At 45.8% G+C, this 19,809-nt stretch overlaps 1 protein-coding gene across 6 annotated transcripts in view; it reads right to left on the reverse strand.

The window, feature by feature from the left end:
- The window catches only part of OPLAH (5-oxoprolinase, ATP-hydrolysing), a 47,628-nt gene that overhangs the window by 21,222 nt on the left and 6,597 nt on the right, over positions 1-19,809 (reverse strand). Inside the window, exons 1-16 of one of the 6 annotated variants that reach the window (XM_074262565.1) lie at positions 17,600-17,727; positions 16,448-16,710; positions 15,901-16,092; positions 14,666-14,765; positions 14,265-14,388; positions 13,858-14,053; positions 13,328-13,493; positions 12,987-13,125; positions 10,004-10,071; positions 9,496-9,761; positions 8,677-8,789; positions 3,546-3,716; positions 3,199-3,336; positions 2,977-3,115; positions 2,052-2,164; positions 1,629-1,780 (exon numbers count right to left, since the gene is read on the reverse strand). In XM_074262565.1, the coding sequence (XP_074118666.1) occupies positions 1,629-1,780; positions 2,052-2,164; positions 2,977-3,115; positions 3,199-3,336; positions 3,546-3,716; positions 8,677-8,789; positions 9,496-9,761; positions 10,004-10,071; positions 12,987-13,125; positions 13,328-13,493; positions 13,858-14,053; positions 14,265-14,388; positions 14,666-14,765; positions 15,901-16,092; positions 16,448-16,645 (2,275 nt within the window). In that variant the 5' untranslated portion in view covers positions 16,646-16,710; positions 17,600-17,727. The other 5 variants (XM_074262558.1, XM_074262574.1, XM_074262584.1 and 2 more) reach the window with 5 other exon arrangements.

Below are 19,809 nucleotides of genomic sequence, written 5' to 3' on the forward strand. Positions count from 1 at the left end.
TTCCCACAAAGCATTCTTTGCTTCAAGTTCCAACTCAAAATTCCCAAAATGATTAACTTTCCCCCACTCCAGTAAAATTCTCCTGAGAACAATGGAATATAGCCTGTCTATAAGATAATGCTTCTATGCAAGCATATAAGCTAAGTATAAATCAAATACAAGATTCCTACTGTTTCCATCAAAACAAAATAAAGCAGAATTCAAAGAAACCTATAAAGAGTGATCTCCTTCCCTTTCCTGTAAGTTCCCTCTCCCCTCCTCTCCCACCCCTGTCCTCAGAACTTATACAATATTCTAGATTCAAAGTACCACCATATTAATTCTTTGGAAGGAAATACATTTAAGACAAATAGATGAGCCCTCTCCTTGGGTGAGTTCCACCTTCCCCCTAGAGACATATAATCCTTCAGACTTACAATGCTCATCTAATGTAATTAGGGTTCTCTTAAAAGGGATTCTTACATTTGGGATGGTTTAAAAAAAAAAAAAAAGTAAAACCTTCACCTCCAGGTAATCTTCTCTAATGTCCCCTTTAACCCATATTAGTCTTCCCCACTAATGGTGCTAACCTAAGATTTGGAGAGCCAACTCCCTTTCCAGCTGAACCCGCACAGTCCATATACTCACAGCAGTAATGAAAGACAAAGTCCAGGCTCAGTCCCTTGCTACTTGCCTATTCCCTTTTTTCTCCAGAAGGCTGATGACTTCCCCTCTCTCTGACAGGGAAGCCAAGTGTCCAATGATACTCCCAATTTTAGTCATCTTTCAAGTCATAGGGTCCCCTTTGGAGGAACACCTTCTCTGTCCTGCTACCACTTGTCGACAGCAATCACTCTGGAGCAGCTACGTTCTACCACAGTCTTCCACAGCAGCTACAGCTGCTTACTAGGGAGCTGCAAGGATACATGGGCTTCATCCTACTCCCACCTTCCAGGGACTCAAGTCCATTCTCTGTCCCTCTGTCAACTTCTATCTTCAAAAGACTCAGATACCTTAGACCCTAGACCAAGGGTATCCCTGACAACATATTATCCTTAATGTCAATGGTCCCAGCCAAAGGCACTCCTCATAAGTCATCAATCCATTCAGTGAGGCTATCTACAACTTGTTCAGGGAGACAGCTTCAGGCTACTCCTGATTATATCTTCTATATTGAACTGTTTTGTAGACTATACATTGAGGAAGATAAAGAAATACTGAACCAAAGTTTATCAATAATTTTTTTTAGTTGCTCCTAGGAAGGATTGTTTGAATCCTAATTTTATCTTATCCTTTCCTCTAACAATCATATTTCTGGGAAATATTAATAATTCACAAAGGATTACTTGCTCCTCTGTTGCATGTACACAATAGCCAAGAAAAATTTACAGAGACCATGCATCACTCCCTCATGCTGGCAAGAATGCTCTATCACCTTTCTATGTCCATGGAGTAATGAAAAATGCTGGGAAATGTGTTAGCATAGAGACCAAAAATTATCAGGAGATTAAGAGGCTAAGGTCACAGGAGATGTTAAGAATGGGGTCAGAGAATTGGGGGATGGGTTACAATAAGTAGCCAGTAAAAGACAAAGAAAAAGAGAGGGACTGGGGAAAATGAAAGCGTTTGGAAGAGACACAGTAACTCACCAGCAATGCTCATGAAACGGTGGGAGAAGATGGATAGCTGGATGGGGTCAAGATGGGAACTAACAGTAGTAGGGGATTGTGCTCCCACAGTGATTCGGATATCACCTGCCTTAGTCACCTCAGCATGGCATCCTGGTTCCACCAAGATTGTACTAAGAAAAAGAAAGGTTACTTTTAAGATATGGAAGAAATTTGATCTAACTTTCAGGAAGAGCCTCCCTCAGAAAATGTTCATTGGAGGCATGTCCCCCAACCTGCCTCTGGTTAAGATGAACATGGACTGCATTGTCACCTATCACACATACATTCTCTCCTTTACCCATATTTCTAGATTCTTTAGACGCCCATTTTCTTTTCCTCTACCCTTCTACGCTCCCTCCCTTCACCCTACCCCTGAAACTCCAACCACAACATCACCCTCACCTGTTGCTGTCAATGATGAGGCAAGGTCCTGGGAGTCTGTGTCCCTGGCCCAACTCTCCCAGTTGGTACACAGGAGTATCCTGGTACCCTCCCTCGAAGTAGCACTGGGTTACCTAGGAAAAGGCACAGGGGGAGGGCTCTTTCAAGGTTCCACTCTAGACAGGGAGAGCAGAGTACAAATTCTTCCCATGGGTGAGAAGAAAAGGGTTTTCTGAATTGAAGTCCTATGCTGTCCAAGATAATCTTGGGATAGGAGAGAAGACAGCATTATAGAATCCCAGGGTTAGACATGAGGTCATTCAGCACAACCTAAACCTGATCAGCTATATCATGAAGCAGTCATTAAGGATTCCCAGAGAAGGGAAATTCACTACCCCCCAAAACAAACCATTCCTCTAGTTCAGCTCTAGTTACTAGGAAGTCCAGGAAGCTGAAACCTCTCCCTCTGAATCATATTCCTCTAGCAATAGGTACTATGTTGGTACCTTCCATATCTATCTGCCTTCATTCCCTTGGGAAACTCTGGGACCTACAACCTTGGGTCAGTTTTCAGTGCCCACGTCTGTAGGATGGTTTAGAGTAGTAGTCAAACCTCAAATAGAAATGGGGACCACTAACTGTATATGATGATTCCTGGGGACCTTTAGTTTTAAAATGTTCTATATTTTACTGGATTTTTATTTATTTTGTCAAGTATTTCCCAATTACATGTTAACCTGCTTTTGGCCACAATCTGGGCCTGCATCGTGTATGGGCCCCACTTGTGGTTTGGAGACTCTTACCATGGGCATGGAGGGAACAAGATTCATTGTATACAGGGGATATTTCTCTGGAAAGCATTCCTACGTCTGTTATCTCACAGAGTTGCCATGAGGAAAATACTTTGTCCTTTGTTAAGCTGGGCTTGGAGGTCGGCGACTCTTACTCTGTCCACACGAGGCGGTCCGTTCTGGGCCTGGGGAGGGTACTCCGGTCTAAGGCCACTCCGGCCCATCCCTCGCACTCGCACGTCATCCACTAAGACTGGCCGGTCCGGGATAATGAAGCCAAACTCCTGCAAATACCTACATCCCACCCAGAGGGTATTAGTCAAGGAAGAGAAGTCCTGAGGAGGGAACCCCTTCCCCAACCTTTCAGCACCCACTACCTCTCTGTGAAGGCTGCCCCAAAATCCCCTTCACGAGGTGAATGAGAGGTAGGAGGGTGTCTCCGGGCAGAAACCATGATAGCACAGTCTGTCCCCTGGTAGCGAAGGTGCAGAAACCTCTCAGTATAGATCTGGGATCTGGGATGGAGGAGAAGGAGAGCGTGAGACACACTGCAAGGAAGCGACATAACTGGGGCCCCAAGAGAAGTTCTGGCTTCCAAGCCCATGGGACCACCCTCATCCCAGCCCTCATCAGGCCCTTTGCACGTTCCCATCCCACCATGGACAGCAGCCCCCTTCTCCTAAGTTGGGGGTAGCCCTGGGCCCCACACCCTGCACCCCGGTACCTGGGGAAGCCCTGGGCCTGCAGGGCCTCCACACACTGCTCATCCAGGCGGCTGAGACGCTGGTCAATCTGAGGGAAGGTTTCAGGGGTGTATAGCAGGGAACAAGGCTCTTGGGCCTCGTGTACCACATCTGCCAGGGCCAGCCCCAGTGCTGAGAGCAGCCCGCTGTGCCTGGGGAGGGGGAAGGGCGTATGGAGGGGGGTCACATCATGTCAACTTTAGGAGGTTCACCTAAGACCCCTGTACTAAGAGCATAACACTGACTGGAGCCTTTTCCTCAATGTCTATGCAAAAACATGAACTTCAACCTCTCCAAAATAGGATGGAAAATCCACGGTAGAGAGAAACCAAAGCAGATGGCCTGATATAGAGGTGAAAGAATTCTTCTAGCACAGTTTTATCATTCTCTGCAACCTCTCTTCCTGCCTAGGGACCACGCTGGGTGAGGCTTAACTCTGCCACCCCAGTTAGTTAAGGTAGATGATAAATGTAGCAAAGACTTTAAAAAGCACCATATTCGAGTATTTTCACTCTTTCTGTTGTTCTTTGCTTGCATTTTTTCTCATCTTTTTTTCTTTGTTGATCTGACTTTTCTTGTGCAGCAAGATCATTGTATAAATATGTATACATATATTGAATTAAACATATTTTAATATGTATAATATACTGGATTACTTGCCATCTAAGGGAGGGGGTGGGAGGAAGGAAGGGAAAATTTGGAACACAAGGTTTTGTAAGGTTCAATGTTGAAAAATTGTCCATCTATATGTTTTGAAAATAAAAAGCTTTAATTAAATAAATACATAAAAAATTTTAAAAGCACTATGTTCTGTATACATATATTGTATTTAATTTATACTTTACATATTTAACATGTATTGGTCAATCTACCATAGCGGGGGGGAAGGAGGGGAAAAATTGGAACAAAAGGTTTGACAATTGTCAATGCTATAAAATTACCCATGCATATATCTGGTAAATAAAAACTATAATTTAAAAAAAAAAAAAAAGCACTATGTTCTCTTTTATTTCAAGATGAAGTTAGCAAAGATCAAAACAAGGTTGAAGGGAGAATAAGATACAATAAATATAAGAGATGTTATACTGAGGTGCCCATCAGGCCTAGAATCTAGACTGGCCCTAAGGCTATTAGAATATATTGTTTTGGCCAATCCAGAAAACTAGACACTGCAGCTCTGCCTCAAGATAATATAGTACAGTAGACAAACATTGGACTTGGTGTTAGGACACCTGGCTCTAATTTTACTAGCTACAGCACCATTGACAGGTGGAAGACTACAAACCTCCATTTCCTACAAATGTAAACTATGACCACTCTTTCATTCATTTCTTTCTTTATATTTTAGTTTCTTAGTGTAGAAGGCTAGGTAAGAAATTCTCTCTACAAGGTCTTCCTGATTGCCATCCAGGAAGGAGCCTTGTTCTGCTACTGATATGTCTCCGTAACAAATCTCCTTGAAAAGGCTCACTCTTTGACAAGGTATGAACACCCTTGTGGAATAACCCTGGGCACCACTTGGTTAACTCTATTGTTCTGACTGTCATGCACACTTATTACCTATTTACTACCTCATTTTTAGTATACCAATTGATCTATAATTATCCTCCAATTTAGCTCAGAAAATAGAGAAAGGAGAACTAAACTCAGGAGACAGAGAGAAATCTACAGAAAGTAGATTTCATTTTCTGATGGAGTTCAGGGAAGATGGCATTTCTGAATATTCATTTAGATTCTATTAAAGATGGCAGAATGGTCAAGTTTTTGAACCAAACAGAAATGCTGATAGACTAAGAAGAAGCAGGAGCCAAGGAGCAATGAAAAACAGAGTCACTAATGTGGAAAAACAATCCCAGAATTGTTCTTCACTGGTATTTTGAATCTGGGCTGGACTAGTCCAGATAGGGAGAGGAATTTGACTACTGCTCAAGTTCTTTTACCTTTCAAGGAAGTCCCAACCAGAATAATATAAATTTGAAAGATTAGAGAAGACACTGAAAAGGTGGAGTTCACTGGAAGGAATGGTTGTTCTCTCTAGCAGATATCCTTTCTCTGTATTGTACCATCTTTCCTTTTAAAGGTTATGTCCAAAATGGTAATACAGGCATTTAACATCTATAGCAATGAAGTCAACTGTGCAATAATACCTGGAACTGGGGCAGCTAGGTGGCGCAGTGGATAGAGCACCAGCCTTGAATTCAGGAGGACCCGAGTTCAAATCTGGTTTCAGACACTTAACACTTCCTAGCTGTGTGAGCCTGGGCAAGTCACTTAACCCCAGCCTCAGGAAAAAAAAAATTAAAAATAAAAAAATAATAATACCTGGAACTTCATTGTCAGAATTAACCAGTGATACCAAGACTAGGGAACTATACTTTGTCAAAGAATTATCTTTATCAAGGGAATTTCTACCTTTTGAAAGACCTTGTCTAAGTGAAGTTGACCTGTTATTTCCCTTCACCTTTATCAGATCATAAGTTTTTGTTATTTCACTTACCTCTCTGTCTTACATTCTCAAATCCTGTCCTTCCTTCTCACCATAATGCCATCATCCCAAACACTCTTCATTCCCCCATTCTGACCCCTTGCCAAACCAGTTCAACACTACACTATCCTCTTGAGTCCTCTGTCCCCTTACCCCATCAGAGATCTTACCCAGATATAAACCTCAAAATTGGATATCTCCCACTATCTGCTGTCTTCACTCCTACTCACATCCTACTGAACAAAGATGAAGGAAACCACAAAACTGTACTAATTGGGTTCACTACAGATATATTACCTAGTCTAAACTGGGCTATCACTGCAGCAAGGCAATCCTTTTATACTTCCCAATCCTACTCACCACAGCAGCTCTACCAATTCTTTTCATCCTTCTCAAATCTCCCATCTCAGCCTTCTTAACTGACAACTTTTTCTTATTTCACTGGAAGAATTGAGGCCATTTGCTATGAGGTCCCTCTTCTCATGTCTTCCTCATCTTAGATCTACCAGATGCCACCAGCATCTCATATGAAGAATTGGCTCTTCTTATCGTCAAGGTGAACCCCTTCTACATGCATACATTATTCTATTCCTTCTCATCTTCTCCAGAAAATTGTCTCCTATTATCCCCACTCTCCTATTTATCTTCAATCTGTCCCTGTCGACTGACATATCCATATCTCCTCCATCCTCAAAAAAAGCAAACTCTTCACTTGATCCATGTATCCTCACAAACTGTCATCCTATATTTCTATTCATTTTCACGGCCAAACTCTTTGAGAAGGCTATTTACACCAGAGGCTCCCACTACTTTCCTCTTACTCTCTTAATTCTGCAGTTCTGGCTTTCTTCATTCTGAAACTGCTCTCCAAAGTTACCAATGATCATTTAATTGTCAAATCGCATGGTTTGTTTTCAGTCCTCATCCTTTTTGATCTCTTTGACACTATCAATTACCTACTTCTCTAGCAGAAGAAATCTGTTTCCTTGATACTACTTTCTACTGGTTCTCAGCCTCCCTATATAATTGCTCCTTCTCAGTCTCCTCTGTTAGATCTTCATTCCTGCAAACCTGGAGGTATGTCTCAATTTTAGTTCTGGGTTTTCTTTTTTTCCTTCTATGCCATTTCACTTGATGATTCATTAGATCCCATAGATTCAACTATCATCTCAATGCTGATGATTATCAGATCTCTATGTCCAGCCTTAAGTTTTCTCCTGACCTTCGATTTCACTTCTCCAACTGCCTATTAGTCATTTCAAACAGAATGTGTTGTATTTTCAGCTCTACTTGTCCATAACAGAACTCACCATCTTTTCCTCTGCTAGCTTTCTCTTTCAAGCTTTCCTATTACTGCTGAAGGGACTATACTCCTCCCAGTCACCTAAGATTAAAACCTAGTGAATTCTCACTCATATCTAATCTTTTTCAAAGTTCTGTCAATTCAATATCTTCTCTGACACTGCCATCACCCTAGTGTAGTTCCCTATCCTCCCAGCCTACTCAATGCTATTCCTTCCTCAAGTCTCTCCCTACTCCCGTCTATCCTCCATTCAGCTGTTAGATTGTCCTTTCTAAAGCACAGGTTTGATTATGTCCCCCTCTACCTATCAACTCCAATTGTTCCCTATTACCTACAGAATCAAATTTAAAATTCTCTTTGGTTTTTCTAAGCCCTTCATGAAACCAAGACTCTCTACTATCTTTCCAGTTTTTATACTTTATCTCGTGATGCAATGGGAAGAGTCTCTTCACTGTTCCTTGAAAAAAACACTTATCTCCTGCATCTGGACTTTCACAGGCTGTTCCCCATATTCTCTCATCTCCTCTTCTACACCTCCTGGCTTCATCCAAATCTTAGCTATAGTCCCATCTTTGGCAAGAAGTCTTTCTCAGTCTTTCTTAACTAAAGTATTTTTATTCTGAGATTATCTCCAATTTATCTTATTTAAATGTTATTTGTTTGCATGTTGACTCTCCCATTAGACTGTAAGCTCCTTTAAAGGAGGGAATGATTTTATCTTTTTTTTTATTCCCAAAGTTAAATTATCTTTTATAATTCCAATGCCTGGAACATAGCAGGCATTTAATAAATGCTTTTTAAGTAACTCCTCCTCCATAGCTACCTAGGGGTCCATATAGATCATAAGAATAAAAAGGAAAGTTTTTAATGCCATTTAAAAAAAAGGCTGAAGATTTGATAAAATGACAGACTGGAAACCACAAAAACAACATGGAATAGGAGAAATGCATCTATAGAACTTGGTAGAGAACAATAGGCCAATGTAAAGCAGCATGCACAAATTCTGTGTAGTAACTCCAGATCTTCATATCTCAGGTCTTCCCCCCCATTCCCACCCCCCCCAGTAGAGTTTTAGTGTACTAAAGGAGGTATTCCTTGACAGGCAGAACCAGGATCAGATAAAGAATATGGGGTAGAAAACAAGGGAGATCCCCTTTTGGAAGTTATTGATGAAGTGGAGACTTTTTCTGAAGTTACAACCTCTACAAGCTGAGTTGTTATTGTATCTTCCCAGCAACCAGATCGCAGCTCAGTGACAGCTGCAGTGCATGGGAGGCAGATACTGAGGCACATAACCCCCCACCCAATCCACCCCAACAGGTACCTGTGTATGTGGACAGTGTCCATGCCCAAGGAGCGTGCGATGGCACAAGCATGCTGTCCCCCAGCACCCCCAAAGCATGCCAGTATATGTACTGATGGATCGTGGCCTCGAGCCTGGAAAGCAGAGGGGGAACAGTTAGCATGGCCCCACACCCACCCATATTTCTTGACAACCTCCAAGTCCTCTATTCTCTGAGTACCAGCTCTTTACCCTCTCCCCAATTTCTATCTTCTACCTCCACTAGCCCAGAAGCTTGGACATCCTACTCCTAGTCTTGGTTCTGAGGTTCTCCTAAGAACCAGGAAAATGACTTAGCACCATGGTTTAGTGCTAGACTAGGGTTTTGATTTTTTTAAAGGAACTGGCAAATATGCAAATATTTGGATATATGGAGAAACAGACAACCAGCATTAAGGACATATGAGTCACTGTTATGGCCAGTCGGTGACCATGGAGTATGGTTACAGAAACGGACCCAGAAGAAATGGCCAGTGGCCTTGTGGTTGTTCAGCAACCAAGGAAGATGGCCAGAAACATGATGATCATTCAGAAGCTGAAAATCACGGTCAGATTCCTAACCCAAAGCTGGTAGACTCAGGACCTAAAATTAAATCTATTTTTTGAACATAGCTAATGTGAGAATTTTATTTGCTTGACTATTCATATTTGTCACATTTCCCCAACAAGAAAATGTAGGAGGGAGAAAAAAATTTTTTGTTAAAAATAAAATTTAATTTTGAAAAAGGAAGTCAGCAGCCTAGTCGGTGTCTGTCAGTGAGTGGTCAAAGTGATGACTCAGTGGCTGGGGAACATTCATACCTGGGTAAGAGCACGGATCGGACGGCACATGGCTTCATTGGCCACTCGTATAAAACCCATGGCCACTTCCTCAGGTGTCAGTGGATCAACCCCATTGGAGCCTTTGACTAGAAAGTTATTGACCTGAACCGTCACATTGTCCAGGGCCTTCTTAGAAGCCTCTTTGGAGATTGGCTGGTCCTCACCCGGACCAAAGATGCAGGGAAAGGAAGAGGGAAGTAGGCGACCTAAGACCAAGTTGGCATCTGTCACTGTTAATGGTCCCCCTAGAAGAAGAAAATAGATGAAAGAATAATGGATTCGTTGGTGAAAGCAAGGCAGAAAAGACACTTCAGAGAAGGAGGGAGGAAAGGAGATTTGGGAGAGGGATAAAGGGGAATATAGGAAGCAGAATATAAGGCTTAAGAATTTGGGAAGACTTAGAAACATTCAATCCACATATTTGGAAAGCCTCTGAGATGGTATTCAAGTTTGGAGAGCTGAGGTCAGGATCATGGACTTTACTGACCTTTTCTATAGCAAGCAGGACCAGGATGAGCACCAGCTGACTCAGGACCCACCACAAATAGACCAGACCTGAGGGAGTATATAGATGAAAAGTCAGTTTTATGGAAGGAGTCAGGGTCTGGCATGGGATGGAGAGCCAGGGCAGAAATGATAGTTTCCTCTGAAGATTATTTCATCTCATTACACCATACTCCCCAAATCATCTTGCTGTCATCTACCAGTTTCTAGGATATTCTCCATCCACCCAATCCCATCTCAGTGACTCAAAACCTGCCTCCTAGACTTCCTCCCCACCTCGGACCTTGCCATCCTCAATAGCTTCCATATTCACAGAGAAGACACTTCTTCAAATACTCCGGCTTCCCCATTCATCAAACTCAGTTCCCAGATTCTCCATCTCTACCCTTTCTTAGCCACCTAAAGGAATGGTCACACCTCAGACCTTATTATCACACCCCAACTTGAGGCAACAAGGTAGTGCAGTGGCTAGAGTGCTAGATTTGAATCAAGAAAACATGGATTTGAATCCTGTTATCAGCTACTAATAATCTGACTTAGGGCAAGTCACTTAAGTTCTATGTGCCTCAGTTGTTACCCTATCAGTAAAATGGGAATAACTGGAGCACCTATCTCACAAGATTACAGTAAGATTCAAATGAACTCTTTACATATGTAAAGAGCTTTGCAAACTTTAAAGCTCTGTATAAATGCTAGTTGGCTAGACTACTGTCCATCTGAGATTCAGGACACTAAAATCCCTTCTTTGCTAACAGAACAACCTTTCCTCAGAACAGTCTCCTAAACTAGCTCTTTTCCCAATCCATCTGTCCTCTTCTGGTGCTATCTTTTCCCAGTCTTAGCTCCCAGTCAATCCTCTATTCTCCTTCTTTTCTCCACTCTTTGAATACCCAGCTGTAAGTCACATTCCCATCAATAACTGTTGCAAATCTCCTTTCTTTCAAAACCATCAAATCCCCCTCCAAAAAAAAAAAAAAAAAAAAAAAAAGATGAGTTTGCCCTCTACATTAGGGAGAAGAGAAACAATAGAAAAAACAGTGGCTGCAGTTAGAAGGTGGATGCAAAGCTGTACATAATAGATTTGCAGTTTTATGTGCCATCATCTTTTTATTATACAGTGTTATGGAAATGCTGGTTTTATTCCATAAATTAAAAACAAAATAAATAATTACAGGGTTGGGGAAGAGCTGGGGGTGGGGAAGGGCAATGGAAGAGCAGTGAATAAAGAATCAAAAGACCTGGGTGCAAATTCAGTATTGCCATTTAATAGTCATATAATCATACACATATCACTCAAGCAGTATCTGCCTGCCTCACATTTCCTATCTGTCAAATGGAGTTACTTATATCAGAATTTCTTTCCTTCTTCTTTTTCTTGGCTCTCAGTCAATCCTTTACTCTTCAACAGTTACTGAGGGACGTGTGACTTAGAGCTGGGGATTCAGTTCCTGGACCTGAGCAGATACCTAAAAAGGCTTTTTAATTATTTGATTTATAAAGTACCCTAACAAATTTCAATAGATTTGTGATAGAGACATCTACATCCAGAAAGAGGACTATGGGTATGAAATGTGGATCATGACATAAAATTTTCACCTTTTTTGCTGTTTTTCCTTGCTTTTTTTTTTCCTTTCTCATTTTTTTCCCTTTTGATTTAATTTTTCTTGTGCAGTAAGATAAAAGTGGAAATATGGTTAGAAGAATTACACATATTTAACCTATAATCCAATATAGGTGTTTAGGTTTGCTGTTTAGGTGAAAACGATAGGGGGTAGGGAGGAAGAAAAATTTGGAAGGTTTTGCAAGGATGAATACTGAAAACTATCTTTGTATGCATTTTGAAAATAAAAAACTATTATTAAAATTTTAATATAAAGTATTTTAAGAAAATCTGAAGGAGAAAACACTTTGAACTGAATGGAAAGTAAGGAAGGTTTCATGGAGGAAGAGGTGGTACCTGATTTGAGTCAACTGCCTGCTGAACATCTCTACTGTATTCCTCAACAGCACCTCAAACCCAGCCTCTTCCAAACAGAGCTCCCTTTCAAGTTTCCAATTTTTATTGATGGCTCAAAAACTCATTATCATCAATGATGCTTTTCTCTCTCCTTTACCCCTCACATTTACTACATTTATTAAAGAGCCTCCTATGGACCAGGTGCTACATTAGTCACTGGGAACATGAAAATAAACATTCAACAGTGCCCTCAAGGAGCTTACCTTCTACTAGGAGATATCCAAATAGTCACCACTTCTGCCTCCACAATATCTGTCACATCCATTTCTCCTCTCCTTACAAGCCTACCTCCCTTAATGCAGGCTCTCAACCCCTCACCTCTGTCTCCTCTCTCCTCAAATGATTACCAAAAAACATTCCTCACGTCCAAGCCTAATCCTTCAATCTTCAAGTCCCTACTGGCATTCAGGGCCCTCGGCAATCTAGCTTCAATCTACTTTTCTCTTATTACTTGTCTGCAAGCACTCAACATTCACAGTCAAACTGAACCACCAGTTGGCAGCAGCCAGATAGTATCTTCCTGTGCTCTCTCATTTCCTTTCAAGCTCATACATATGGTTGAAACACTTCCTCCTCATTCTTTCTGGGAGGCCCAACTTCTTCCACTCTGCTGTGAAGACTGCCCACAATTCTAGCTGAAAGTGATCTCTTCCTCCTCAACTTTGATCTGGGCAATTTCTCAGGGCTTTCCCTTTGTCTTTGTTATAGTCCTGGTAACTTAACTCCATACTTTTCATATCCCTGCTAAAGGATAAAGCTGAGACCAGAGAAAGGATTATTTTTCATCTCGGGACAATGTGATCCCCAAAGCAGTTCTGTGATAAATACGGGCTTAGCTGAAAAGAATTACAGCAATGGCAAGATGTCAGGGTGTGACTCTAACTCGAGACAAGACAGAAGTTCTAGGTGTGAGAGGAGGATGGGCAGGGAAGGAGAAGGAGATACCGACCTGAAAAAAAGCCTGGAGCCCCCTCCAGCAGCCACGGTGTTGATGTCCAGCTGCGGGGCCTGAATGGTGACGCCAGCAGTACTGGCCTCAAACACATGCTCATAGTCGCCCGCAAACCGACTGACGTCTGTGGAGGTGCCTGGGAGTAGGAAGGGAAACGGGAATGTGGTGGAATGGGGGGGATGGGGAGAGTCCATCCTCCCCTCGTCCCCAGGCTGCCTGGCAGGCCCCCTGACACCACAATTTGGAGGGCCCGAATCAGGGTGGGGGTGAAGATGGGAAGGTGAGTCCCAGAGCCAGATCAGCTCCATGCCCGCCCCCGCCCCTCAGCATTTTCCTACCGCCCATGTCAAAGCCAATGACCGGGTGTCTTCCTTCCGCGCAGTAGGTAGTGACCGCATAGCCCACAACACCACCCGCAGGGCCCGAGAGCACAGCCCTAGAGCCACTGAAGGATGTCATGGGAACCAGACCCCCATCTGAGCGCATGAAGAGCACCTGTACATCCTGAGCAAGAGGAGACACGGGCAACAAGAGCTAAGTACAGGGGCTCCTGGAGGGGAGACAGGAGCCAGGGAGATTAGGGCACGACCAGCTGTCAAAGGGGGAGCCTATCAAGGTTAAGGCTGCAGAGACCATGGGAGAGACCAAGGGGCACAGGGAGCCCAGAGTAAGCAGATATGGGAAGTGAAAGACAGGGGAGTGAGAAACGGCAAACCAGCGTGGGTTGAGTCAGTGCAAAAAGTGCCAGGGGAGCACAGAATTTGGGTTAAAATGCACAGAGTGGAGTAGAACAGGGCTGAAAGAAACACAGGGTGAGGGAGCATGGGTGAGAGGATCCAGGACAGGAGAAATAAGAAAGTTTCCTCACCTTCAGGTGCCCCTGGAAGCCTTTGCAGAAGCCTTGCAGGTAACGGTGGATGGTGGGAGTCAGGTAGGCGTCAGCACAGGCTGTGTGCCCTCGGGGAACAATTCTCACCATGGGCATCACCTCCGATGACAGGGACACGTGGGTGAAGCCCAGCTCCCGTGCCAGGACACCCACCTGCTGCTCATGTTGTGCCCACCTGCCCGGGGTATATAGGGTAGACTTGATAGCACAGGGTGACCTGGAGCACTTTTAGCCTCCCCAGGTGTCCTTGGCACCTGATCTCCAAGTCTCCAGCTTCTCCTCCTATAGCCTTTCCCTGACTCTTCCCTTCCCTTCCCTCCTAAGTGCCAGACCCCCACCCACCCCCTCCACTTCCTGATCAGTCTGCCAGGCCCTCATGCCCTTACATGTAGGAATGCATGAGCACCACAGCCAGGCTCCAGATGCCCCGGGCCAGCAGGCCCTCCAGCTTTTCCCGTAAGCCTTCTAGGTCCAAGGGTCGCTGCACTTCCAGAAGGTCCCCTGTTGAGCCTAAGTAGGAGAAATTAGCAGGTGACTCCCTCCCTGTCTCAACACAAACAGCTATACATTGAAACCCCTGCAGACTCCAGTCAGACCCCAGCCGGACTCTGACCCGAGTCTACTTCTCGGCTTTCACTCATCCCCACTGGGGGCAGGGGCCCGGGGCCCAAGGCTAAGAGGGTCAGAGCAGGGAGACCCTGCTAGGCTGGCAGGGTAGGAATCGGAAGGGCACCGAACCCAGAAGCCCCCAAATTTGGGTGAACATGAAGGTGGAGGAGGCACACACCTTTGATGGGAGTCCCAGCCCCCGGCTCCCTGTGATACAGCACCACGCGCTCATCCACTTCCACCACCTCTTCATACAGGACCTGCGGCATGGACACTGCCTAGAGGGAGCAGGGGAGAGGAGTGGAAGGGAGAGAACAACAGCACAAGTTATTCCTCCTTGGCACTCTGCTGAAGGTAGAGATCTCAAGGGATCTTCAGTTAGAGATGAAGGCTGGGGTAGGAGATATTTCTGACAAACCAATCAAGCATTCCCCAGAAGAAGGAAACCAAGGGAAAAGTAAGAATTACAGAGTCCAGGGAAGAAAGGCAGAAATGGGGGAACCGAGTGAAGTGAAGAGACTATGGGGCGGAGTCCGCACTGACATCTCCAGCTGGCCTTTCTGAGTTCCAGAGACCAGGGACGGTGGCGGTGGAAAGGCCAGCTAGACAGCTCCGGCAGGGAACAATTGGTTTTTCCTGAGCAGCTGTTTGGAACTTTCTCCTGAGCACTGGCCCTTGGCCCAAGTGTTCACTCCAATCTAACTCCCCCTCCCTCCAACATTTTCCCCCTTTCTTCCCCTCTCTCCCCCATAGAACCAGTCAGGCTAGTTCCCTTCCTCTGAGTAGAGAACAGACCTCAGGGTACAAAAGGAGTGGGGGGGGGGGGTAGGGGAACCAAGTAGATTATAACACTGGAGACTATCAAAAATACCCACTATACAAAGTTTTATAAGGGGACCTTACCCAAACACACAGAACAAGGAAATGCTACCAGGCTTTTTCTTACGCCAGAGATAAACAGGATTTTTTTTTTAATCACTTTATTATCCCTTTAAAACAGAGATACTTAAACTTAGCTGGGTCATAGACCATTTGGGGAATCTAGTGAAATCTATGGGCCTCTTCTTAGAATAAGGTATAATAATCATAAATAATATAATAATAATAAATGCATAAAATAAATACTATTACAAAGGAACCCAATGACTGTATAATACGGTTATTTTAAAATGTTTTAAGCAAGTCCACAATTAAGAACCTCTGCTTGAAAATACTTCAGTTTCTACAGAGCTTTGATAGGGGCAACATCACTAAAAGTGAGAGTTACCTTCCATGAGAAAGCGGTTCCATAGGGGAGGGGAGGAGCCCAGCTAGGTCTAGGAAGACTGATACTAAGTATGCGCTGACGGCTACATGTCCCGCAGTAAGATAAGCACTCCGCCCCGGGGGGTGCCTTAGTCAGTGACTTCTCACCAGATCAAAGAGATCCCTTCGGGCCTGGTTCCCGATGTAGAGCAAGTCTTTGAAGCCTCGGGTGACCAGCAGCGCCATTCGCTCTCCTTGGCGCTCCAGTAGTGCGTTGGTGGCCACAGTTGTGCCCATGCGGATCCAGGCAATGCGGCTGGTGTCCAGGGGCTGATCCCTGGGTAGTGCCACACCACACTCCTGTGAACACAGAGCATCAGGGTCTGTGCTCTCGCCCACCAACGCTGCTCCTTTCCTATAGATTCATGGGGACTGTCCTCCCCTACCCACAAACCAATGCCCTCTCCTGTAGACGTATGGGAATTGCCATTCCTCGGGGGATCAAACTTTGGTCTTAGAATCAATGCCCTCAACTGGTGTCTGAGGGCTAGAACCCCCCTCAAGCCGCCCCTTTTCTGTTCTGCCACAGAGCCTTAACCCAAATTTAGAAGTGTTCTCAGAGCCCTTGCTGGAGATTGCCAAGACAGAGGCTAAGGGGAAGCTCTGCCCTTATCACTAACGTTGTCATCAATAGTAAAGGCGACAGGACTCCCACCTGCTCCAGGATGCGTCGGATGCCCTCCATCGGGGCATCGTGGTAATTGGCTGGGTCCTCGGACAGCAGCTTAAGTACCCGCACGCGGCCGCCGGGGCACTGGGCAAATACGTCCGTAAAGGTGCCGCCCCGATCGATGGCGAACTGAAACTTGCCCTCCATGCTGTTCTTGAAGGCGGTGTTCCCGGGACTGGTCATTAAGTCGCTGGCGGACAGGCAAGGCTTGTAGGCTAGGGTCAGCTGGGCTTGGGCTTCTTCCACCGCTTCTGGAAAAAATGGGGAGGCGAGGGGTCCAGGTATCAAGGCGTAGGGACACGGAGTGGAGGGGCGGCCGGGGCAGGGAAGCAGGGAGCATGAAGAGGAGGGCGGGCAGTCGGGGGCTCGAAGCGGGAGTCAGCGTCTGAAATCCAGAGAATCTGGGAGCTGGGGGATGGAAAGTGGTCAAGGCAGTAACCGACACGCACCAGAAAACGGGGACTGACGGGGGGTGGGGGGGATCAGAGGGAGCGGGCGATAACAGAGGGGAGAAGACGGTGGAGGGTCTCCTGGAGTGTGGAGGCGGTGAAAAGGGCTGGGAAGTTGGGGGGGGGGGGGGCAGAGGGGCCGGAGACATGGGACGGACTCGATGGAGGAAGCCCCGAAGGAGTCACACTGATTCTGGGACTTGGCAGAGAGAGAAGCGTTTCTGGAGGCTCCCTCCGGGCCCTGATAAGGAGACTGCGGCTCCGGGGAACAGGCTTAGGATGGGCTCAGGCAGCTGGGGGGAGCTGGGGGAGCGAGGAAAAGTTGGCGGTGGGGAGCCGGGTTCTGGCCGCGGAAGGTTCTGGTAAGGGTGAGATTGAAGGGAAGTGGATGCAGCAGATAGCTGGGGCTCTCTAACGAGAAGGAAAGCTGGACGGGCGCTTTCAGAAGGGAGGTCAAGGAGCTAGAGGAGCTGACCGACAGCAGGGAGGGCTACCGGAGGGTTTCCTGGGGACCCCGGGGACACGGCGTCCGAGGGGGGGCCGGGGGAGGGACACCGGAGGGAGACAGAAGGCTGACCTGGGGCCGAGAGGGAAGGAAGCGAAGGTGGGAGTAGGAAAGAGCGGCACGTGTGGCATGGGTGGAGCGGGACGGAGTGGGACGGGCAGAGAGGACAGGGTGGGGACGCACCTAGCCAGTTTTCGTTCTCTGTCGGGGCGCGGGCGCGAGTCTGGGCTTGGGCTCCAGCTCGGACTCGGTTCGGGAGATCTGAGGCTGGGAGTCGCTTCGCCCTCCAGAGCTCGGCCCCTCCCCGCCACGCCCCCTCCGTTCCTCTACTCTCCTCCCTCCTCCCTTTCTCTTTCCTCCGCCGCGGGCCGGGAGATGGGGCCTTGGGGTGGGGAGGTGGAGGGCAGTCCCGAATCCCCCCCCCCCATGCTGCCCCACCCTCTCTTAACTCTCGTCCCCATTGGCTCTCCCCTCCTCCAGCTCCTCCTCTCAGTTTCTCCCCTTCTCCGGCCTCCTCTGCCCTCCGCTACCCATTCCACTCCCTGACTTCCTCCTCCTTCAGCCGAATCTCTTTAGCGCCTGCCTGGCCTCGCTCCCACTCTCCCTGGCCATTATAGGCTCCCCCTCCTCCCACCTGAATTCCCGCCATTCCCGCACCCTTTGCCCTCCTTGGCTCCAGCCTTGGCACTCTCTCACCAGCTAATCCCTTCTCCCTGTTGCGTAACCTAGTCTGGCTCCTCACACAGTCCCCGGGGGAGGGGCAAGCAGTCCTAGGTAAAGGTCTGGATGGTGCTCCAGAGGAAGCATCAGAGGGCCCAGCGGCTTAGAGAACCCGGGGATCCTGGCTCGATACCTTACTAGGGTGGGAGGAAGAGGAGAGGGAGACTGAAAGATGACGGAAGAGGCGGCCTGGGGGCGATGAAGAGGACGGAGAACAACTCACCTCCCCCATCACCACCCTCTGGGCTAGAAACGAGCTAGACGCATTTGGCTAGAATGAAGAAATTCCAGACAGAGACATGAGATACACTGAAACAGGCGAGGGACAACCAAGAGAGGCACTCCTCCCAGAAAGCTCACAAGCAGAGTGGCTCCACTTTGGGGAGGGGGGGTGGAAGCAAGATAAACGGGATGGTCTCTAAGGCTCAGAACAGCTCTGCAAACATTGAGCCGGGAAATGTGTCCAGGATCCCTAGGAAGTCATTATACCTTTTCCAAAACAACAACTCCATGCCCCAGCTCCAAAGACGTCCGCGGCAAACTCCTATCTTAAACACGGACTCTTTCCACTCCCTTTCTTTGCTCTTCCAACCAGAGCGAAGTTGGGAAATGCTAGAGAATGGTTGTCGTGTGATGTCTCTGCTCTTAAAATAGCCAGCACCTTTCTCAGAAAGTTGGGTTCTCTCCCCCTTCAGGATGAGACTGGCCATCCAGTGTCTACAGACCCTAAGAAGAGAATCTCCGAGTGTCTTCTTCACAACTAAGGTCACAAAAACATCATCCCTGTTTATTTTCCCTCCCCCAACCAAGGACCAACAGTAGAGTACAGTTGAGGGGGTGAGACCCCTTCCTTGATACTCTGGGCTCGTACCTCAAGATGATCAGAACCACCAAAGAAAGGCAACCTTCCCTCACCCTAGAATCTACCTGAGAATTTTAACTAGGGGGGGCAAGCTATTGAAAGAAGAAATGCAGTGGATCTCTTTGTAAAGGCAAATATCCTTTTATATGATTTAAAGTTCAACTTTTTTGAGTTTTCTTCAAAAGTCATCTGTCTCTCTAAGCTTGGTATCTCCTACATTGAGACCCATGCCAAAATAGAAAGGTGGGAAAACAGATACACAGGAGAGGACAGAATTATCTGGAAAGAGCCAGAGAAGTTTATATATTATAGGACAGAAGAATGCCATTTAATCTTAGAATGAAAGAGCTTTCATAACTCTAAACCCTATCAATTGTATAAATCCTTTTTATTCTCTGTTTTTATCTTTTGTTGTTTTTAAAAGTTTAACTGTCCCTCCCACTCCCTTCCATCTCCATTGAGCTAATAAAATGGGTAAAGCTGAAAAATAAAGTCTTAGATACTTATAACGGCCCACTCCATCAAAACAAATGCCAACATTGGCCATATCCAAAAATGAATGTCTCTTTTTGTATTTTTAAGTTCATCACATCTCTGTCAGGAAGTAAGAGGCATGTTTCCTTTTTTGTGGACTCATGTTTTGTGAGTAGATCATTTATTTAAAGCTTTCCAAAGTTGTTCTAATATTGCCATTGGATAAATGGTTCTAATTCTACTCATTCATTCTCTATCAGTTCATAGAATCTTCATGGTTGCTTCAGAAACTATTTCATTATTTCTTTTAGCATAATAAAATTCCATTACATTAATA

This window comes from Sminthopsis crassicaudata, chromosome 1 (genome assembly GCF_048593235.1).
Source record: "Sminthopsis crassicaudata isolate SCR6 chromosome 1, ASM4859323v1, whole genome shotgun sequence".
Classification (NCBI taxonomy): Eukaryota; Metazoa; Chordata; class Mammalia; order Dasyuromorphia; family Dasyuridae; genus Sminthopsis; species Sminthopsis crassicaudata.